The sequence below is a fragment of the Chrysemys picta genome, chromosome 1, assembly GCF_011386835.1.
Source record: "Chrysemys picta bellii isolate R12L10 chromosome 1, ASM1138683v2, whole genome shotgun sequence".
Taxonomy (NCBI): domain Eukaryota; kingdom Metazoa; phylum Chordata; order Testudines; family Emydidae; genus Chrysemys; species Chrysemys picta.
In genome coordinates this window covers 259,813,780-259,837,231 of record NC_088791.1, presented here as the reverse complement: position 1 = coordinate 259,837,231, position 23,452 = coordinate 259,813,780, and the positions used below count along the sequence as shown (strand labels likewise).

Here is a 23,452-nt window from a genome sequence, read left to right as displayed (position 1 = left end):
GGCTTTGATTAACCAGTTCTTTGATCTACAGATCATATCTCTGAGGTTCTACTGTAACTAACACTTCAGGAATGGAGGTTGTTCATAACTCAAATGTTCGTAACTCTGAACAAACATCATGGTTGTTATTTCAAAAGTTTACAACTGAACCTTAATGACTTAATACAAATTTGAAACTTTACTGTGCAAAAGAAAAATGCTTTTAACTATCTTAATTTAAATGAAACAAGCACTGATACAGTTTCCTTACCTTGTCCAATTTTTTTTTAACTTTCCTTTTTTAAATAATTTATGTTTAACACAGTACTGTACTGCATTTCCTTTTTTTCTGTCTCTGCTGCTGCCTGATTGTATACTTCTGGTTCCAAATGAGGTGTGTGGTTGGCCGATCAGTTTGTAACTTTGAACTGTAACCACTGTACTGAAATTGATAATTTTGCTATTCAGACACAAGGAGAGCTTACGTGTCCTCCATTTCTCCCTTCCAATTTTCTGATTTTCACCAAAAAGCAAAGGATTCTGCCCATTGATACTTAAAAATTCCTTGAAATTTTGGAATTAATTGAATACAGCATTTAAAAGTATCACATATGTGACAAGCTGGAACTTACTACCTCCTAAGAGCCCTGTGTACCAAGGTTCAAAACCCAGGGTCCTGACACACAGTCCTTACTCATGTGTGCAGGGAAATTATGAGGAATAAACTCCACTTCCTCTCTTTTATGAGGCAAGATTAAAAAGACTGGGACTTTTCAGTTTGGAAGACACAACTAAGGAGGGGATACAATAGAGGTCTATAAAATTATGAATGATGCCAAGAAAGTGAATAAGGAAGCGTTATTTCCTCCCTCACATAAGGAGCACGTTTAAAACAAACAAAATGCATTTCTTCACATAGCGCACAGTCAACCTGTGGAACTCAGTGCCAGGGGATGTTGTGATGGCCAAAACTATAACTGCGTTCAAAACAGAATTAGATAAATTCATGGAGAATAGGTCCATCAATGGCTATTAGTCAAGATGGTCGAAGAAACAACCCATGCCCGAGATATCCCTAAGCCTCTGAATGCTAGAAGCTGGGCGTGGATGACAGCGAATGGATCATTTGGTAATTGCCCTGTTCTGTTCATTCTCTCTGAAACACCTAGTATTGGCCACTATCAGAAGACAGTATACTGGGCTAGATGGACCATTGATTTGATCCAGTATGGCCGTTCCTATACACACAAAAACAGAGAAATGTCATGTAATGTACCTTGCTTCGTTTGGCCAATCAGCTTAGCTTAACAGATGCAAAACACTGTAAGTATGCACATTCCCAAATTAATAAAAACCTGTTCTTACATCGAATTAGCTGAAGTCAGTCAGGAAGAGGTTTAAGCTCAATCAGTATAAACTAGCCTTTTGCCCTGCTTTAACCAATCAATTTTCAAACCAATTTAAGTTTTTCTGGTACAAATTCTGTATTTAGACAAGGGTTTTTTTTGTTTGTTTTTAAAAAAAAAGGAATAAAGAAAAAATTCCTAGAGATTTACCTTGTCTATACTAGGCTTTGCCAGTACAGCTCTAACAGCAAACCCTTCTAGTGCACACGCCACCTTCCCCAACAACATTTTTGCTAGTATAACTGCATTTACATTAGGGCTTTTGGCAGCATCGTTATGTAGTTTTGAGGTGTGATACCCCTCCCCCCAGTTGAGACTGACATAGCTATGCCAGCAAAACTTTTAAGTGTAGACCACATATCAGTCTTCCACAGACAGCTAATTTGATGCATCATCCTCTCCGATCTCCATTATCTGCTAACTTGCATGTGAGCGAGAAATATTTAATTTATAAGGTAATTAGTATAAACTGTTGTCCCTTCAACTTGGTAAAGAAAGCAGAATGCAGCTTTTGCCATAAAGGGCCACTAAACTGAATAGATAACTACTTTTGTCTGAAATTATTTGTTTACTGCTGATAACTAAAGACCTCCGTGACATTTTCCACTTGGGGCCCGGGGGCAGCAACCCCGAAACTCCAAGCCGCAGCAAGGGCCAATCCCAGAGCTATGAGCCACCATGGGCAGCAGGTGCTGAACAATCCTCCCTGGCCCCCAAGCAGGGCTTAGGCAAACCTCATCAGCCCCACTGTGTCATAGTTATTTTTAGTAAAAGTCAGGGATAGGTCACAGGCTTCTGTGAATTTTTGTTTATTACCCGTGACCTGTCCCTGATTTTTACTAAACAGTGACAAAATCTTAACCTTACTGATAACATCCAGGAGCATTATAATAAAAAGAAGGCGGAAGTTTCCCACCTACCATTTACTTACTGCATTTGACATGCTATTTCTCTATATCACCTGTATTGCCACTGCAGCCCATTTCTGCACAGCTATCCGCCAGGGCAGAGCTGCCAGTTTCCAGGGGCAGGGTCATCACCAGCTCTCCCTGCTTGCACAAGTCTTTCACACAGCAACCAGCAAAAGAAAGACAACTCTGGGCATGGGGATGTGCAGGACTGCGGAAGCTGGCGCAGGGACTCAGGGTACGTCTACACTACGAAATTAGGTCGAATTTATAGAAGCCAGTTTTATAGAAATCTGTTTTAAACAGTCGATTATGTGTGTCCCCACATAAAATGCTCTAAGTGCATTAAGTCGGCAGACCGCGTCCACAGTACCGAGGCTAGCATCGACTTCCGGAGCGTTGCACTGTGGGTAGCTATCCCACAGTTCCCACAGTCTCCGTTGCCCATTGGAATTCTGGGTTGAGATCCCAATGCCTGATGATGCAAAAACAGTGTCGCGGGGGGTTCTGGGTACATGTCGTCAGGCCCCTCCCACTCCGTCAGAGCAACCACAGACAATCGATTCGCGCCTTTTTACCTGGGTTACTTGTGCAGACAACATACCACGGCAAGCATGGAGCCCGCTCAGCTCAGCTCACTGTCACCATGTGTCATCTGGGTCCCGGCAGACGTGGTACTGCATTGCTACACAGCAGCAGCTAATTACCTTTTGGCAGTAGATGGTGTATTACGACTGGTATCCATCGTCGTTGTACTCCTCAGTGAGTTCAATCAGAAGCACTTGGGCAGACATGTTTTGGCTCCTGCCCTATTGAACCGTCTTGACGATGATGGCTAGCAGTCGTAGTACATCATTTTCTGCCAAGCACCCAGAAGATGCCGATGGCTATCAGTCATGCTGCACCGTCTGCTGCCACCTTAAGATGTAAAAAATAGATGGACCAGATTTGCTCTGTATTCATTTGCTTCCCCCTGCCTCCGTGAAATCAACGGCCTGCTAAACCCAGGGTTTTGAGTTCAATCTTGGGGGGGGGCCATTCTGTGTGACAGTTGTTTGTGTTTCTCCGATGCACAGCCACCTTTGTTGATTTTAATTCCCTGTACCTGTAAGCCATGTCGTCACTCACCCCTTCCTCCCTCTGTCAGACAACAGTTTCGCGCCTTTTTTCAGCCCAGATGCCATAGCACTGGGATCACGGAGCCCGCTCAGATCACCGCGGCAATTATGAGCACTATGAACACCACACACATTGTCCTGGAGTATATGCAGAGCCAGAACATGCCAAAGCAAAACCAGGCGAGGAGGCGATTGCAGCGCGGCGACGAGAGTGATGAGGAAATTGTCATGGACATAAACCTCTCACAAAGTACAGGCCCCAGCAATGTGCAAATCACGGTGTTACTGGGGCAGGTTCATGGCGTGGAACGCCGATTCTGGGCCCGGGAAACAAGCACAGACTGGTGGGACCGCATTGTGTTGCAGGTGTGGGACGATTCCCAGTGGCTGCAAAACTTTCGCATGCGTAAGGGCACTTTCATGGAACTTTGTGACTTGCTTTCCCCTGCCCTAAAGCGCCAGAATACCAGGATGAGAGCAGCCCTCACAGTTGAGAAGTGAGTGGCAATAGCCCTGTGGAAGCTTGCAACTCCAGACAGCTACCGGTCAGTCGGGAATCAATTTGGAGTGGGCAAATCTACTGTGGGGGCTGCTGTGATCCAAGTAGCCAACGCAATCAAAGACCTGCTGATATCAAGGGTAGTGACTCTGGGCAACGTGCAGGTCATAGTGGATGGCTTTGCTGCAATGGGATTCCCAAACTGTGGTGGGGCGATAGACGGAACCCATATCCCTATCTTGTCACCGGAGCACCAAGCCACCGAGTACATAAACCACAAAGGGTACTTTTCAATGCTGCTGCAAGCCCTGGTGGATCACAAGGAACGTTTCACTAACATCAACGTGGGATGGCCGGGAAAGGTACATGATGCTCACGTCTTCCGGAACTCTGGTCTGTTTCGAAAGCTGGAGGAAGGGACTTTCTTCCCGGACCAGAAAATAACCGTTGGGGATGTTGAAATGCCTATCGTTATCCCTGGGGACCCAGCCTACCCCTTAATGCCATGGCTCATGAAGCCGTACACAGGCAGCCTGGACAGGAGTCAGGACCTGTTCAATTATAAGCTGAGCAAGTGCCGAATGGTGGTGGAATGTGCATTTGGACGTTTAAAAGCGCGCTGGCGCAGTTTACTGACTCGGATAGACCTCAGCGAAGCCAATATTCCAATTGTTATTGCTGCTTGCTGTGCGCCCACAATATCTGTGAGAGTAAGGGGGAGACATTTATGGCGGGGTGGGAGGTTGAGACAAATCGCCTGGCCGCTGATTACGCGCAGCCAGACACCAGGGTGGTTAGAAGAGTACAGTAAGGCGTGGTACGCATCAGAGAAGCTTTGAAAACAAGTTTTGTGACTGGCCAAGCTACGGTGTGAAACTTCTGTTTGTTTCTCCTTGATGATCCCTTCCACCCCCAGTTCACTCTACTTCCCTGTAAGCTAACCACCCTCCCCTCCCCCCTTCAAGCACCGCTTGCAGAGACAATAAAGCCATTGTTACTTCACATTCATGCATTCTTTATTAATTCATCACACAATTAGGGGGATAACTGCCAAGGTAGCCCGGGAGGGGTAGGGGAGGAGGGAAGCGCCGGGTGGGGTGGGGGAGGAGGGAAGGACAAGGACACACTGTAGTTTAAAACTTTAACTCTTATTGAAGCCAGCCTTCTGATGCTTGGGCAATCATCTGGGGTGGAGTGGCTGGGTGGCCGGAGGCCCCCCACCGCATTGTTGGGCATCTGGGTGAGGAGGCTATGGAACTTGGGGAGGAGGACTGTTGGTTACACAGGGGCTGTAGCGGCAGTCTCTGCTCCTGCTGCCTTTCCTGCAGCTCAACCATACACTGGAGCATATCAGTTTGATGCTCCAGCAGCCGGAGCATCGACTCATGCCTTCTGTCAGCAAGCTGACGCCACCTATCCTCTTCAGCCCACCACTCTCTTCAACCCGCGATTCAGCCCGCCACCTCTCCTCTCGTTCATATTGTGCTTTTTTGCACTCTGACATTGACTGCCTCCACGCATTCTGCTGTGCTCTGTAAGCGTGGGAGGACATCTGGAGCTCCGAGAACATATCATCCCGAGTCCACCGTTTTCTCCTTCTAATCTTCACTAGCCTCTGTGAAGGAGAAACATTTGCAGCTGGTGGAGGAGAAGGGAGAGGTGGTTAAAAAAGACACATTTTAGAGAACAATGGGTACACTCTTTCACATTAAATTTTGCTGTTCACATTACACAGCACATGTGCTTTCGTTACAAGGTCGCATTTTTCCTCTTATATTGAGGGCCTGCCGGTTTGGTGTGAGAGATCACTCACGCAGTGCCAGGCAACAGAATTCGGCTTGCAGGCAGCCATGGTAAGCCACAGTCTTTTGGCTTTTTTAACCTTCATAACATGTGGGAATGGTTTCAAACAGCAGCGCCCTCATTTCCCATACCAAGGACCCTTTGGGTTGGCCATTTAAAATGGGTTTGCAATGTAAAAGGAGGGGTTGCGGTTTCCGGGTTAACATGCAGCACAAACCCAACTATCCCCGCCCCTCACACACACACCCAATGCTCTGGGATGATCACTTTACCCCTCACCCCCACCGCGTGGCTAACAGCGGGGAACATTTCTGTTCAGCTGAGCAGGAACGGGCATCTCTGAATGTCCCCTTAATAAAATCACCCCATTTCAACCAGGTGACCGTGAATGATATCACTCTCCTGAGGATAACAAAGAGAGATAAGGAATGGATGTTGTCTGCATGCCAGCAAACACTGGGACCATACACTGCCATGCTTTGTTATGCAATGATTCCAGACTACGTGCTACTGCCCTGGCGTGGAAAAGTGTCCTACCATGGCGGACGGGATAAGGCAGCCCTCCCCAGAATCCTTTTGCAAAAGCTTTGGGAGTACGTGAAGGAGAGCTTTCTGGAGATGCCCCTGGAGGATTTCCGCTCCATCCCCATACACGTTAACAGACTTTTCCAGTAGCTGTACTGGCCGCAATTGCCAGGGCAAATTAATCATTAAACACGCTTGCTTTTAAACCATGTGTAATATTTACAAAGGTACACTCACCAGAGGTCCCTTGTGTGCCCTCAGGGTCTGGGAGCACGCCTTGGGTGAGTTCGGGGGTTACTGGTTCCAGGTCCAGGGTGATAAACATACCCTGGCTGTTGGGGAAACCGGTTTCTCCGCTTCCTTGCTGGGAGCTATCTTCATTGTCTTCATCATCACCATCATCTTCCACGTACCCCGAACCTGTTTCCCTGTTGCATGATTCTCCATTGATGGAGTCAAAGCACACGGTTGGGGTAGTGGTGGCTGCACCCCCTAGAATGGCATGCAGCTCTGCGTAGAAGCGGCATGTTTGCGGCTGTGCGTCCCTGTTATGGCCTCTATCCTTCATGGCCTTTGAGACTTTTTCTAATATTTTGCCATTTCGTTTACTGCTACGGAGTTCAGCTAGCACTGATTCGTCTCCCCATATGGTGAGCAGATCCCGTACCTCCCGTTCGGTCCATGCTGGAGCTCTTTTGCGATCCTGGGACTCCATCATGGTTACCTGTGCTGATGAGCTCTGCGTGGTCACCTGTGCTCTCCACGCTGGGCAAACAGGAAATGAAATTCAAAAGTTCGCGGGTCTTTTCCTGGCTACCTGGTCAGTGCATCTGAGTTGAGAACGCTGTCCAGAGCGGTCACAATGAAGCACTGTGGGATAGCTCCCGGAGGCCAATAACGGTGAATTCCATCCACACTACCCCAAATCTGACCCGGAAAGGCCGATTTTAGCACTAATCCCCTCATCGGAGGTGGAGTAAAGAAACCGGTTTAAAGGGCCCTTTAAGTCAAAAGAAAGGGCTTCGTCGTGTGGACGTGTCCAGGCTTACTTCGATTTAACACTGCTAAATTCGACCTAAACTCGTAGGGTAGGCTAGGGCTCAGCCGCAGGCACAGTCTCTGAAGCGGCTTTTAGCGCTGTGCTGGTGCGAACTGCCTAAGCCTGCGGTTACCTGCCCCGGGCCTGTCAACACGGGACTCCAGCGCTCAGGGCAGGAGCAGGCAGGGGAGGAACCCCCCTCCCGGCCCCCGGCTGTCCCGGAGAAGCAGGGGCTGCGCTCGCTCCCCGCCAAGCGGGGGTCCGGACGGCCGCACAGACAGCGAGGGGGTCCCCAGCCGCTGCAAGGGGATGCGGCGGGACAGCGGGAGAGCCTCACCCCGCCCCACTCCCAAGCGCCGCTACTGCCGCCGCTGGGAGACGGCTCGCGGCTCAGACCCCGCCCCCCGCGCCCGTTACTCACATGAACCCGGCGCCGCCCGTCACCAGCAGCCGCTTGGCAAAGCCCGAAGGCCCCACAGCAGCCCCAGGACCCCCAGCGCCCGACATCATCCGCGCTTTACGGCACTATTGCTGCTCGCCCCCCTGCCGTCACTTCCCGGCGTTGTGTCTCACCGCCCCCTTTTCCGCCACTGCGCATGGGCGAAGCGGTCCCTCTTTCCCCGCGCGTGCACAGTGATACCCTATCCTACTGCCCTCTTCCGCGTTCACGTCGGGAGCGCGCGGGTGGAGGAGTGCGCAAGCGGCGGCGCGGGTCCATGGATTGGGCAGGGGCAGCCCCCCAGCAGAGAGCGGACAGACGCTGCGGGGTCCCCCGAAACATGCCCACCCTCTCACCCGCCCCCTCCATGGCAGCCGTAAAATACGGTTTCACGACGGTTGGCCGCCTTATGTCCAAGCTAAGCAACGGACACGTAGCGGCCTGGCGACGGGCCGAGTCTCGGGCTCTCGCTGCAGGAGGGAGGGGGGAATAACAATGGTGGAGGCGAGGCAGACGCTGGCTCCGCCTCGTGGCTTGTACTCTGTTCCTATTGGTTCTCCCTCCGCCGGCTCCAGCTGTGCTGCGGGGGACTGTCACGTGACACAGAGGTGGCGGGGGACCCGTGCCGCTGCACCGGGGATGGGGCGGCTGCTGTGGCTGCTGTGCCTGGCCGTGGGCAGCAGCCGCTGGTGGCTGCGGGGCGCCCAGGGGAAGACGCTGCGGGGCCGCTTCTCCAGCGCGGGGGGCGGGGCGCAGCCGGCGGCGCGGTTCCAGTTCCACGGTAGGTGCCCGCCGCCGCTCCGGGCGCGGGTGGGAGCCGGCGGCTCCGCAACCCGTGTGTGGAGGCCCCGCCCCTGTCACCATAGCTGGGCTGGGTGGCGAGCCCTGCCTGGTGTCCCCGAGCCCAGGGCTGCCCGCGGGTGGAGCCGGGCGCACACACGTGCCCGGAGCCTGCCAGGAGCCGGAGGGGGCCTGCAACAGGTTTGGAAGGGCGACTAGGGAATGTCCGCGCTACAGTGGCTGCAGCCCGAGCGTGGGCGCTCTCCCCACAGCCGGGGAAAGGGGGTTTCATCGCTGTAGTTAACCCTTGCCCCCCTTTGAGATGCAGCAGCTGGATCAAAGGAAATATTCTTCCATTGACCAGACTGGGTTGACAGTGTGGGTTAAGTCGAGGTAACTATGTTGCACAGGGCATGACATTTTTAATAGCTCCGAGTAGTGTAGCTAGATCAACCTAAGTTTTAGGTATAGACCAGGCCTTGGAGGTAAACCACTCAGGGTATGTCTACACTGTAATTTAAAAACCTGCTGACTCTGGCTAAGGAACTGTTTAATTGCAGTATAGATGTTTGGGCTTGGGCTGCAGCCGGAACTCTGGGATCCTCCCACCTTGCAGGCCCTAGAGCTTGAGCCCAAATGTCTACACCACAATTAAACAGCCCCTTAGCCAGAATCCTGTAAGCCTGAGTGAGATGGCAAGGGTTTTTGGTGTCAGTGGACCCATACCTGAAGAGGCCTTTCAGTAATCTAATTTACCTCTGCCAGTGCCCGAATATCCTAATAGATTATATAGTGATGAAAGCACATTAAGAATTAGATACTGTTATCAGTCTGCCTCAGTGACTTTTCACAGGCTATCACTATCACTATCCATTTTACAGATGGGGAAAGTGGGACGCACTGAGGGGTAGCGACTTGTCCAAAGCCACATAGCAAGCCAGTGGCAGAGCCAAGCGCTTTATGAGCTTTGGCTACAAAAGAGTTGCCATGTAATAATACTTTTTTTTTAATTATCTTGAAGGTATTTTGCATTATGTTTGCTTAATTTTAATAATAACTCAGATTATATGTTAAATCACTAAATAGTAACTAGAATGATACTTAATCAGAAAGTTTCAAGGAGCCTTGTAGCTTTCTCCACTTACTATATGTACGTGCCCTTAACATGTCAGGATGTTTCCCAGAAAATGCCTCTTCTGCAAACACCTCTGTACAGGTTATCAGTTATTAATAATAATGTTATAAAACAATTTTATGTCTTTTATTGGGACATGTGTATGAAAGGTCTAATTATGCAGATGAAGAATTATTAGCCTGCACAATAGACATGCATAGTGCTTTACAGATATCTAAGTCACTATCCCTGTCACCAAGTTATACCACGTGAGACCACTATCCTGCAACTGACTCTGTGGTGAACCCCTGCTCATGTGCAGAGCCCCATTGAAGTCAATGGGAGTCCACTTGCTCAGAGCCGGTTGCCGGATTAGTGCCAATTAGATACGAGTGTAAGAGATAATACACAAGAGGTGGAAAAGAGGTGGGAGTCTTTAGAGTTTAAAAGCAAAATAATGCCAACATAAGTTTGAAGACATTTATATCTTTGCCATTTGTATTGTTTTGACTTACTCTGACTAGAATTCTCGATTCTAAGAATTTTTTTTTTTTAAGAATGGGGGTATGTATTATATTTAATGTAAAGACCACATGATGGTGTGGAATAAATGGATTTACTGGCATGAGTTGGGGATATCTGATTTATTCACAAGTGATGAAATATTGAGTGATGCAAGTTATCCTCAAACAAATACAACTTTTTCACCAGGCCACATATTTGCCGTGTATATCTACACGCACCCCATGTTACTGACTAACTTCTAGAAGTTCTTTTTTTAAAAAAATGGTGCTGTTTTGTATTTATTTCTATTTCTATTTAAGTATCTTAGTTTTCATCAGTTCTGCTGTACAGCAGACGATAAAATAATCGTGATTTTAAAGGTTAGTATCTCAAGCCCTTCCAGATTTAGAATCAAGTGCTACATTCCATAGGGAAGCTTGGAATCTGTTCTTTCTAGCCCAAAGGATCTTTAACCAGTCACTAGTACAAAACTGAATAGAACAATTCATGGACCTTGGACAGATGTAAATTGGGAGGAGAGGGGGAGACAATGATCTGAAAGGCTTTTTTTTTTTTTTAGTTGTTTAAAGTATAACATAAATGTATGTTTATGTTACTGAGGTCAGAGTTAGGATTTTGTGCAAGTTAAGATCATGAGAATGGTGTTCAATGCAGAGTAGTTGGCTGGGCTTGCAAAGGTTTTGTATTCAATTTGACAGCCTGTCTGTCTGTCTAATGTAATAACTTTCAAACACCACTCGCAATTAGTTCCAAAATTTCAGGGAATGTTCTAGGCATCAATGGCCATTACTCCCTCCAATTTCCCTGCCAGCTCTTTAGCACAGCCACCACCTCAAACACCTCTGCAGTTGGCAGTAAAACAAACAACAGGTTGATGGCACCCTTTAACACCTTCCCGCATAACAGTACCCCATCTTGTCTCTGCCTATCCTCCCAATAGAGTGCAACATGTTGACACGCTGGATAACTTAGCACTCAGACAGAAAGAAGAGTTGCGGGGGAGTGGCCAGGGAGGCATGCACACAGCCCCTGGTGTAGGAGGGGGAATGGGGGTTACAGAGAGTCTCTTCCTGTGAGGGGTATGGAGGTCATGGGGAAGTGGAAATTGGGGTGCACTCAGAGCTGCTGGGTGTGGGGTAAGGGATAGGAGAATGGGGATCCATCCTGGTATGGGAGGAGGTGAGATTGGAGGGCACACTGAAACCTGCTCAGGAGGGAGATGCGAGAGAGTTGCAGGGTGCCCCTGAAACAAAGGGGAATGGGTAGGGTTACAATATTTAAAAAATAAAAAAAGAGGACACTCCACGGGGCCCTGCCCCCGCCCCTTTCCCACCCCCGGCCCCACCCCAACCCCACCCCTTCCCCAAAGTCCCCGCCCTAACTCGCCCTCCTCCCTCCCAGCCACATGAAAAGGGCTGCCCGAGTGCTACCAGCTTCACGGTTTGCCGGGCAGCCCCCAGACCCTGCACCCCCGGCCGGCGCTTCCCCAGCACAGCTGGAGCCCGGGAGGGGAAGCACCCAGCCGGGGGCGCAGGGTCTGGAGGCTGCCCGGCAAACCGTGAAACCGGTAGCGCTCGGGCTTCGGGCAGCCCCCTTGCCTCTGGACCCTGCGCCCCCGGCTGGGCACTTCCCCTCCCGGGCTCCGGCTGCTCTGCTCCTCCCCTGACTCTTTGGCTCTGTTTAAGAGCCGAGCTGCCCGAGCGTTCTGGCTTCGGGCAGCCCCCTTGCCTCCGGACCCTGCACCACCGGAGCAGAGCAGCTGGAGCCCGGGAGGGGAAGTGCCCGGCCGGCGGCTCAGGGTCCGGAGGCAAAGGGGCTGCCCGAAGCTGGTAGCGCTCGGGCAGCTCCGCTCTTAACCAGAGCCGAAGAGTCAGCGGAGGAGCAGAGCAGCCGCGGGAGGGGAAGTGCCCGGCCGGTATTTTCCCGGACATGTTCGGCTTTTTGGCAGTTCCCCCCGGACGGGGGTTTGATTACCAAAAAGCCGAACATGTCCGGGGAAAAACCGGACGTATGGTAACCCTAGGAATGGGAGGATAGCACACAGGAAGCATGTGGAGGGATGGAATACAGGGATGCATGCATTCCACTCCTGGTGTGTACAGTAAGCTTGACCTACAGATAGTACAAAGTGTGCGACTCCCAGTCCCTAGTTAACCTCAATGACTGTATGACTAGTCAGTCGGTATGCTAAGAAGGTTGGCTGGAGCTAGAGGAAATCACTTCCTCCAGCTTAATCATAGAATCATAGAATATCAAGGTTGGAAGGGACCACAGGAGGTCATCTAGTCCAACCTGCTGCTCAAAGCAGGATCAATTCCCAACTAAATCATTCCACCCAGGGCTTTGTCAAGCCTGACCTTAAAAACCTCTAAGGAAGGAGATTCCACCACCTGCCTAGGTAACCCATTCCAGTGCTTCACCACCCGCCTAGTGAAAAAGGTTTTCCTAATATCCAACCTAAACCTCCCCCACTGCAACTTGAGACCATTACTCCTTGTTCTGGGAGAGAAGCTACAAGGGAGACTGAGGGGTCAATACTGGTCCTAGGGGCTGGGTAGTTGGACTGTGAGGTCTCCGCTCTCTGGAGAGGGTGTGATATAGGAACTGCCCCTCAAGAGTATGACTAGGGATTCGAGACCAGGGGCAGTGACTGGACCATGCTTATGCTCTGGTGACCTAAAGCACACATGGCCCAATGAAGTGAACCCCCTTACAATAGTCTGGAGAGTGACCAAGAGTGGTCCATCTGGATCTGTGACATGCATTAAAAAGGGACTGCTATAGCTGTCTAGGTACTCTTCCAGTTTTATCTGTGTGATCCGCATAAGACATGTAGTTGATTTTATTTTTTTAAATATCAAGGTGACCATGCTGTTCTGTATATCAGAATCAACAATGTAGCAGCAGCTGTTGAAAAAGAGGCCAGACTTCACCTTTTTCAAGCACAGGAATGGCTAAAGCTGCAGGACAGCACCCAAGATCACAGCTGTGGAGAGAAACTGTCCAAAGCTCAGCTGACAGGTGAGTTTATTCTTTTTTTTTTTTTTTTTTTACCTTGAAGTCAGCGTTCGTGAATTTATCCGAAACACATACACTTAAAAGGTCTCATTGAAATCAGTAAGGTTTTTGTTATCAACTTAAGTTGAACCAGAATGGTCCCTTCAGTATTTTTTTGTTTAATTACAAAGAGATGTAGTTGGTTTGCTTGTGTCTTTTTTGGAGGATTTTTTATTTTACAAATGATGTCTCGTTAAACAGCTGGGATACTAATATTCCTTGACAAACCAAGTAGTGAAACATTTTAAGGTAGGTAATTTTATATCAAGTCTCATTATAACCCAATGCTTTCATTTGCTTAGAATTGTGAAAAATACTAGTATTTGGCTGAAATTTTCCATATGTGGGCTCAGCCTGGAGATTATTCCCATTTCACGATAGTATAAGATTGTTATTGAGTGTGCAGAAAATCTTAACAGAAGACCTTAACAAAGTGTAGTCTCCAAGCCAGTTTGCAGAATAAAATGGATCTGGGGGTGAGGGCAGGAATTAGTTCTTCAAATGCAGTTGGGTGTGTGTGTGTGTGGGGGGGGGGGTGTTAGTCTCTTTGTTGGAACAGGAGAAAACAGGTTTTATAAACAAATAATTGCAATAGACTTCACTAATTATAAATACATTTAAGAAATGTTAAGAGGTTTCAGTCATAGTAAGAACTTGTTTGTAAGGTGAGTATAATGTGTTGTTAGAGAGTAAGGCATCCATAAGAGTAAGATTTTATCTGAACTCCCCCCCTCCATATTTTCTTTCACACCTCCTCGTACAATAATTTTACCATTTCTCATGCCCTTTTGTAAGTTACATCTCTCTAAAATTAATTCAAGACTGAATTGTGCTGTCTCATTCCACAAAGTTTGTTTAATATTAATTTCCTTTTACCATTTAATTCTGAAGTTAACTATTCATCATTGAATCTCTAATTCAAGTGTTGTTAATATTTAAGCTGATAATTATACCAGCATAGAATATGCATGCTGTGTTGTGTTTTGTTTCTAGAAGAATAATTCAATTTTGTTAAGAGGTTCTTTTCCCCTATCCCTGTAGAAAACGGCATTGTTCAAAGACAGGAAAACAAAATTAAAAGGCCAGTGTCACTTTTATGGAAGCATGAATCTGTCAGCCTTTGATGTACAAAACATTGAAGACCCTCATAAAATTCAGTTTCAAAGAAGTGTTAATCAAGATAATTGTTAATTTGTGTACTGATCTAAGTAAAAAAAGTGTAAATGGTAGAATGGCCAAACAATAGAACGTTCAATAGCTCTGATTAATTATTTAATTGAAAGATACAGATACTAAAAGCATTATTTTGTACCATTTATTGAGTATAACATTAGACATTCTAATTGAAGCAAGCATAAAATTTCCTTTTCAAATTAAGCAGATATTAGAGACTTCATTCATCAGTATCTTACGTGAATGCAGCTCTATTTTCATATGTTTCCCTTAGGCAACCAAGAGACCACAATCTATAGGGTAAATAAGTGACCTCTTAGCATGTGGTCAGAATAGAACCTTAACACAATCTGACTGTGGTGCTGCTTCTAAGGCTACCGTGTTCTGAAAACAGTTGCCTTTGTATCAGCTGTTACCATTACCTATGCTTGGTTGATGGGACATGGATAACACTAGAATAATACATGCTTAAAAGAGCTACACGACACAAATTGCATTTATTACATGTGGTGGTGTTAGTTCAGTATATGGTCCCCCGTGGTACTCAGTGCTGGTTGGTTCAATGGAACCTGGAATGTGTTTCTTCCTGAATCCAACTGTTGATCAATTTAAGCCTTGAAGGAGAAGGGAAAATAGGCCTTTAAACTATATCCCAGGTACAGTAATTTAATTACAGCTATTCATAGTGGGTTTCATAAAGGGAATTAGACTCTCTAAGTTGTTTGTCTCAAATATCCTGGGGCAGTGTGTACTACAGGGGATTTTTATGTAATTTAAGATTTATTTATTTTTAATTCGCAAGTTTGCTTGTCTTCCAACTTGGACTGCTCTCTTTGTATTTTGTGAAAGGGTAGAAAGGTACTTGCGTGTCCTCTATAATCTTAATTAGTTTATAAATTTGTCACTTCTTTCATTTCTCCTTTTCCATCTAGTCATTGCCTTTTTAATCGATAATAGGGATTTCACCCCACATTGCTAGTTGTTTAGTCATCGTTTCATTGCTAGTTTGTCTCCAAAATAGCTTCAGAGAACAAATACTAATTGCTTTGTAGCACTGAACGCTTGAAAAGAGATCCTACAAAAATAATTCAAGTGTAGAACAAGAACCTTCTATTTCAACAATAATCTGTATTTCTGTCAGAGACCAGTAAAACTCTCAACACAAGTGATTTTTTTTCTCCCCCTTTGTACCCAGTCACACCATTCTTGTCAAGGAAAAGAAATAGATGGATAAAAACAATTGCATGTACAACACAAAGAGGCTGTTTAGGAGCAGTTAATGAAAATATTGCTTCAATGTGGCTATGATTATTAACTGAAATGTTAGCTACATAAGGTAAGTCCCTTTTAGGGGACAGAGTCAGCATAGGCACATGACTTTTCATTCATGACTTACACAGGTAACTCAGTAATGCTCTAGTTGCCCCTATTTCCATTTTTCTCTGTTCCCTTTTAGTTTTGCTTCCCCACCCCAAACTCCAGCCCATCTACAAGTTGCATTCAACAGAATCTGCAGGAAACCCCACAAAGATGAATACCAGGTATATATAACTTTTTCACAAGAGGCATATTGTATAGTTCTTCTAAATAACTTAAAAATACCAGAAAACTACCAAGAAGTTGCTCAGTGGTATCACAACAGCTTTCTATTACAGTACAGTAATCTAAAGACTTGTGACTCAGAAAGTTCTCATGATCATTGACACTGCTGCCACTGTTCTTTTCAGATGTAATGGTTCAGGACCAAACTGTGCTTCCTAATCTCTTATGTATCTTTTTTTAAGTGTAGTGCAGTTTGAAAGCAGCTACATTTTTGGAGAAAATGGTCTCATTCCTCAGACCCAGTTCCACCTGCTGAGTGAAACCCACTCCTTCCTTAGCATAGGAGAAAGGGAAGGAGGTGCCAAAGTAGACAGTACTGCACTAGATCTTCAGAATTTACAGCCACTGGCTGTGGATAGAGTACTGTCAAGGGCTTTTTTCATCCCCCAGCCAGCCCAAGATTAGAGAGGCTGAAAGATGGATGAGAGTGTATGCTCCAAACACTTCCTAAATTGCATCAAGTTTAAACTCAGCAAAAATGAAGATTTAGCCCAGAGTCTTTCTTCATACAGTTTTATAGTATGCTTCAAAGTAGAGACTGTTCATTTTTGGAGTTCAGTTATAGTGTATAGAAATATGATTGATGCTCTAGAATTAAATAGGTACATGACGCGGGAACTCCTTAGTGCCAAATGGCGAAGGGGACAAAAGTGTTTAGGGTTGTACAGGGCTCCGCTGCATAATAGTTCCCAGAGAGTTGGCATGTAAGGTATATACCGAGAGCCAGTTGCCCACTGGTTGTCATCATAATTGCAAAATGTATGTACAGATAATATTTAAAGAGCTATGTATCTATACTGAAATTTATGTCCTTAAGGTCTTGGAGTTAAGGAGGTCACCAGAAGATGACATCTCTTGGAAATGTTCTCTTCAGACAGGAGATAACAAATGCTTATCTTCCTGTCTGGCCGTTTGTATATTTGCATACTAAACCAGGTGCAAATTAAGAGATTGTGAAATCTGAGAGAAGGAGGGGGGAGAGAGAGAGAGAGAAAATAAAAAGAAACTATAGAGGAAGAAACAAACAGCAGGGGAGTGTCCTGTTCATGAGTAAAGACAAAGGATTGGTCTGATATATCTGGAAATGCAAAGAGACTCACTGAATTCTTCAGGTAGGAGGCAAACTGACTGTGTCCATCTCATGAAATAAGGGTAACAGCCAGTCTGGCTGTAAAGCACTGCAAGGTTTTTTGTTGAGCAATACAATGCAAGATGTGAAAGTATCTTATTAATTAAATGTAGGCTCTAGAATGCATGTTTGATTTTATTTTATATATAACCATTTGTCTCCAATAATAATTATTATTACTTGAATTTCCAGGGTTTGTTAAATAAAAGTTTATACTTAATTTCATATAAACATAACTTAGTGCTGTGCGTTAAGCAAAGCAGTGATCTGAGGTGGAACTGGCAAGCTGGGATGTATTGTTTCTTTGGAAACAGTAAATCTCTGAACACTGTGAGCATCCAGTGGACTAGAGGCTGGACACTCCATGGAGATGCTTAGAGCAGTGGTTCTCAAACTTTTGTATTGGTGTCCCCTTTCACATAGCAAGCCTCTGTGTGCAACCCCCCCTTATAAATTAAAAATACTTTTTTTATATATTTAACACTATTATAAATGCTGGAGGAAAAGCGGGGTTTGGGGTGGAGGCTGACAGCTCATGACCTCCATGTAATAACCTTGTGATCCCCTGAGGGGTCCTGATCCCCAGTTTGAGAACCCCTTGCTTAGACAGTTCAAGGGTTGGAATGTGCAAATTGCTAACCACATCAGGGCCTGCAAAACTTTAAGGGGAGTGCCTGTGTTGCCCAATGTCAGTAGAGTTGGGGAGCTGACCCTTGGTAGACACAGAGAAAGCTTCCTCATGCTAAGGGCAGGTAGTAGCGAGGTGCCTCTCAACCCTGGGTTCCCCAGAGAAGCATCACAGTGTATTATATCTCAGAAGAGTTAGTACATTAAATGCTTACTTCATTCTTTGTTTCTTTTTAAAGTGCCTATGAATCTCACAGAGCAAAATCTGACAGTGACCCAGATTCCATATCCAGAAGCGTGGTATGTGTTTTATGTAGACAAGTTTACCTGCGAGGAGAATTATGAAAATTCTGAATCCGAGGATATTCAATTTGAAATGGTGTTACTAAACCCAGATGCAGAAGGGAATCCATTAGATCACTTTAGCGCAGGGGAATCGGGTAAGATTTTTTTCTTGAAATTAGATCAATAAGATAAGGATCTGATCATCAAATAAATCAGTGCTCTCTGTGTTCAAAAAAGTGTGTATTTGGAGAAATGGATGGCTAAGCCTTTCACTTTTAGGACAATACTTCCTCAGAGAGTAGGTAATCCTGATGAATTTTTCTAACACGAACCTTTCTAGATCTTTAACCTAATTATCCAACTCTGATCTAATCAGAGAAATAGATTAAAAGGGTGACCTCAAACAGTCAGCTTGTCCATTGTTTATCTTGATACAACTGGGATCTGCTACAGCATATTGAAGTTTTATGTTGCTGTGTTACAAAGTAGTTGTGTTGTAATCCAATGTGGGCCTTTTAGAAGTGGTAAAAAAAAAAAGATTTATTTAATGTTTATCTTCAAAGTGCTTTACATACATGAATTCTCAGCTCCCCAAAATGGGATTGGCCTTGGTCAGTTATATACCTTTAAGAGAGTACTTCATTTGTTACATTCTCATTTGTTCCATATTTAACAATCCTGATAATCTAATTCACCATATACTTTATTCATTTGACAAGGTTAGTTCTTTAGGTGCATTTATGGGTTTTATCTCTTAGTGTCAAGGATAGAATTGTCCTAGAATTAACAGGTTCACAATAAAGATTAAAGCTTTTTGAAAATTTTGGGGAGCTTTATTGCTTGTTTAGTTTTGAACTTTTCACCAACAATGTAGACTGCAGGAACAAGTGAAACATCAGGCTAGCACTAAAATCAGTAATATGTTGCATTACGTTCTATAATGGGTACCTTTGGGCTTGGACTCAGAATCATTCTATATAGATTTTTTTCATTGTACCCTATTAATAATTTCATAATACTAATATGGTATGGAATTTAGTGTATTAAATTTGTTGTATTGTTTCAGTCGATTGTTTGGCTGCCTTGTGACATCATCATGGTTGGCCTGTTGTCAACTTAAACTTGATCTCATTTCTCCCCATACACACACTCATCACGCAGGCTCAAAACCTCATTGTCATCTTTGACTCCTCTTTTCCCCCTGATTATTCTTCCCCATATCCAGGCTGTCACCAAATCATGTCAGTTCTTCCTGTACATCACTTCACTTCAAAAATCTATACTTTCTCTCTCTAGAATGCACTTGTCCAAACCTTGGTCCTCTTCTCCCTGCTTCTCTTCTTCAGTTGTCCCTCGATGCAAGGATGATGTCTGCCAAGGGGGTTCATTGGTGGGTTTTTAGGTGGCTGAGGAGCCCAATTCGTGCCCTGCAGATTTTCCCAGAGCAGTGACAGGTGTGATGTTGAAGGAGACACTTGTTGGCTGGACAGTTGTGTCCTTTCCTTCCTCCTTTGTCTCATGAGCAGGTCTGTTCTCAAAGTGAGCTGTGGGTCGGTGTATGGTGTGGCGCCACTGTGTGCTGTTCCACGACAAGTCCTCCCAGTTTGGTTTGATGCCTCCCTTTTAAGGGGTACTTTCAGTATGTCTTTGAAGCGCTTTCACTGCCCTCTGCAAGCCCTTCTTCCCTGATTTAACTGAGAGAAGAGTACTTGCTTCGGGAGGCAAGTGTCAGGCATATGTAAGGAGTTGGTGTTTCATGACCTTCACTTCTACACTGCTGATGTTGGCTGCAGAGAGAATGCTGATGTTACTGCGTTGGGTCTTCCCAGCTGATCCTGATAATCCATCTGAGGCAGCACTGCTAGAACCACTCCAGCCATTTGAGATGTTGTCTGTAGATTACCCAGGTCTCACACCCTTAGAAAAGGGTGGGGATGACAACTGCCTTGTAAACCAAGATCTTGGTGCCTGTTTGCAGATCCCTATCATTGAAAACTCATTTGAGTAGTCTTCCAAAGGATATGCTGGCACAGCAGATCCTTTATTCAATTTCTGTGTCAATGCTAGCTGTTTGGGAGAGGTGGCTGCCCAGGTATGGGAAATGGTCCACATTTTCCAGAGGTTCTCCGCCGATGGTGAATATAAGAACGGCCATACTGGGTCAGACCAAAGGTCCACCTAGCCCAGTATCCTGTCTTCTGACCCTGACCAATGCCAGGTGCCCCAGCTTCTGACAAACAGAGGCTAAGGGTACCATCCCTGCGCATCCTGGCTAATAGCCTTTGATGGACCTATCCTCCATGAACTTATCTAGTCTTGGCCTTCACAACATTCTCTGGCAAGGAGTTCCACAGGTTGTGTGAAAAAATACTTCCTTTTGTTTCTTTTAAACCTGCTGCCTATTTGTGGAGTACGAAGAGTAGTTTGTGCAGGTGAAGGCTGGTAGAGTGCCTTGGTTTTCCTGATGTTGAGAGAGACACCCAGGCTGTGATTGGCATCTGCAAAAAGATTTAGGGTGCTTTGCAGGGTGGCCTCTGTGTGTGCAAGAATGACACAGTCATCTACATACTGAAAGTCAGTGATGCCAGTTCTCATGAGCTTAGATTTTGTTTGGAGATGTTGAAGATACAGGAGTTGGCCATCCATATGATACTCAATCCTGATTCCATCAGGAAGGCGGTCGCAGATGAGAATCAGGATCATGGCAAGGTAAATGGAGAAGAGTGTTGGAGCAATGACACAGCCCTGCTTTACACCAGTGTGAATGATGAATGGTTTGGTCTTTGAGCCATTGCACAGAATGGTGGCAGTCATCCCATCATGGAGTAGTCTGATGATGGAAATGAATTTCTGTGGACAGCCAAACCTACACAGCACCTTCCATAGGCATCACAATTGATAGAGCCAAAGGCCTTGGTTAGGTGGATGAATACCATGAACATTCCTGGTGTTGCTCTTTGCACTTCTCCTGAATCTGTCATGCCACGAAGATCGTGTCGGTTGTGCCTCAGGATGGCCTGAAGCCACACTCTGATTCGGAGAGGAGTTCCTTGGCAAGGGGGAGGAGGCAGTTTAGTAGGATCTGGACAAGGATCTTCCCTGCGATGCAGATGAGGGCAGTACCTCTGTAATTCACACACAAAGATTTGTCCCCTTTTTTTGAATATTGTAACCATGTTGACGTTCTTAAAATCAGATGGAATTTCTTCACAGGTCCAGGTTTTGTCAAGGATTTGGCAAAGTTTGTGCTGGAGCATTGTTCCACCAGGCTTTAAAAACCTCAGTTGAGATGCTGTCTGGACCTGGTGCCTTGTGGGTTTTTTTGTCTGGGTGATGGCACGCCAGACTTCCTCAGAAGATGGAGGATCAGCAAGGTGTTGCATTGCTGAGCGTTGTGGAATAAACTCGATGGTGTCTTCAGAGACCATGGATTTGCAGTTTAGTAGGCTCTCAAAGTGCTCCTTCCAGCATTGTTTAATGGTTGCATCCTCCTTGAAGAGGGTGGAGCTATCCTGGGAACATAAGGGGGTTGGGCCTTTGGAGGTTGGCCCATATATAGCTTTTGTTGCTTTGAAAGAAAACTTCTCATGTCATCCTGATCTATGAAATCCTGGATCTCAGAGGCCTTGTTTTTGATATCACATAGTCTCCTTTGGACTTCGGCTTTGAGCAAGTGATAGTCCTAGTAATTCTTTAAGAAATATTCAAGATTTATGGTACAAATCCAGAATGCACTGTGTGAACTTTCTGCCAATGAAATTTCAGTTAAGTATATCTAAATCATCAAGGACCGAATAAAGCAAAGATTCCCCCTATAGCTAGGACCCCAGCTTCTAAAGCCATACAATAATGGCAGTCCCATCTTTCATTTAAAAAATACAAATTTCCAGCCTTCAAGTTTGCAAAGAAAAGCTTGAAAAAGTGACGCAAGCATAGCAGATGCAGGGATATGAACTGCCTTAGATATCTCAATGAAGAGTTAACTCCAGGGCCCACTACCTTGGGAGCAGGGCCGGGTCCAGGCACCAGCTTAACAAGCAGGTGCTTGGGGCGGCCAAGGGAGAGGGGCGGCACCTACGGCAATTCGGGGGCGGCAGGTCCCTCACTCCCTCTAGGAGCGAAGGACCTGCCGCTGAACTGCCGCCGCCGATCGCGGCTTTTTTTTTTTTTTCCAATGGCAGCCGGCGATTGCGGCTTTTTTTTTTTTTTTGCTTGGGGCAGCAGAAATGCTGGAGCCGGCCCTGCTTGGGAGGCCCCAGCAACACAACTCTAATAGGAGAATATGTTACAGAAAAAGAAGAGTGCAGTGAGCCTGGCATGCCCTCCCACGCCCTTCCACCCACTAATAGATTTAGCCCAGCAGCTGAGCTAAGTACTGGTTGTCCTCTTGCTACTCCCAGAGCGGGGGGAGAGTGTGTTGGGAGGGGGGATGGGGCCCTGTGCACCTGCCTCTGAGAGGAGGGGAACCCCCATGTCATGGAGTTTCTAGGGTTCCTGATTGCATTAATCCAACCTGTAAATCAGTTTGTATGAAATTTTCGATTTCAGTGGAGCTATTTATGCAGTAAGGAGCAGCTCAGTGCAAGTAAAAGTGGTAGAATCTGGTACAATATACATATTTTCCCTATAAAATAAAGAACTATGAAGAAAGAAGAGAAATGGATAATCTAGATAGGAGAAACAGAAGGGTCTATTTAAATAAGGCTCATAATGAATATCTCCTTATTAGCTTCTTAACAATTGAGGTTTAAGGAGACTGTCGTTCCATCCACCCTGTGTGTGTCCATCATTGACCACCTTCAATCTTAATCTCTAGCAAATGTTCATACTTCATCCAACACAGATTCCCTTCTTTGGTTGATAGACATGGAACACGTATGCTTGTTCTAGATTTCCTATCCCATTTAACTAGCTGGTTGGAAATTCTGTGACAGAACGGTTTTCCATCAGAGAATGCAGATTGTTGAAATCAAAATGTTCTATGGAGATGGTCCAGTTTCAACAAAAGTCTGATAGAAACCAGGTAGATTTTCACTGGAAACATGTCGGTTTCCTGCCAGCTCACCCATCCAGCTCATTGGCAGCCTGCCTGGCTTGCTGAGGAGAAACCACGAGCCTGATTTCCCCCTGACTGGTTCCCAAGCTTGAGGCTCCTTAGCAGCTTGGGCTCCCAGGGTCTGTGGCTCCAGGGCAGCCAACCTGGCAAACTGTGCCTTAGCCAGGGACCCCAGAACTTTCCCTTTCACTCAGAATTTTGAAACTTTTGGTTTTCATTCCAAATTGGAACAAAACCAGATTTCAGAATATCAAAAGCTTCCCCAGAATGGAATTACCTTTCTTCACACAGCTCTGCCTTTAACTTCTCTGTTGGACACAGGTGCTATCTGGGCTAACCATACTTCATTTTATGTGGTGTAAGAGTGACACCCAGTGGTTAGACAGGC

The 23,452-nt window shown here is 45.9% G+C and overlaps 2 protein-coding genes across 5 annotated transcripts in view; one reads left to right on the top strand and one right to left on the bottom strand.

The window, feature by feature from the left end:
* TGDS (TDP-glucose 4,6-dehydratase) overlaps nucleotides 1–8,067 on the bottom strand; it is a 38,388-nt gene extending 30,321 nt beyond the window's left edge. Inside the window, exons 1-3 of one of the 2 annotated variants that reach the window (XM_065581060.1) lie at nucleotides 7,699–8,067; nucleotides 6,476–7,003; nucleotides 4,909–5,548 (exon numbers count right to left, since the gene is read on the bottom strand). In XM_065581060.1, coding sequence (XP_065437132.1) covers nucleotides 5,160–5,548; nucleotides 6,476–6,956 — 870 coding nt within the window. In that variant the 5' untranslated portion in view covers nucleotides 6,957–7,003; nucleotides 7,699–8,067 and the 3' untranslated portion in view covers nucleotides 4,909–5,159. Of the gene's footprint in view, nucleotides 1–4,908; nucleotides 5,549–6,475; nucleotides 7,004–7,698 lie in introns of those variants that run through there. The other variant, XM_005305009.5, reaches the window with a different exon arrangement.
* A 104-nt stretch (nucleotides 8,068–8,171) lies between these two features.
* GPR180 (G protein-coupled receptor 180) overlaps nucleotides 8,172–23,452 on the top strand; it is a 28,758-nt gene continuing 13,477 nt past the window's right edge. For 2 of the 3 annotated variants that reach the window (XM_008179420.4, XM_024100114.3), the window contains exons 1-3: nucleotides 8,172–8,497; nucleotides 12,998–13,156; nucleotides 17,963–18,163. In XM_008179420.4, the coding sequence (XP_008177642.2) occupies nucleotides 8,212–8,497; nucleotides 12,998–13,156; nucleotides 17,963–18,163 (646 nt within the window). In that variant the 5' untranslated portion in view covers nucleotides 8,172–8,211. Of the gene's footprint in view, nucleotides 8,498–12,997; nucleotides 13,157–15,821; nucleotides 15,907–17,962; nucleotides 18,164–23,452 lie in introns of all 3 variants that reach the window. The other variant, XM_065581059.1, reaches the window with a different exon arrangement.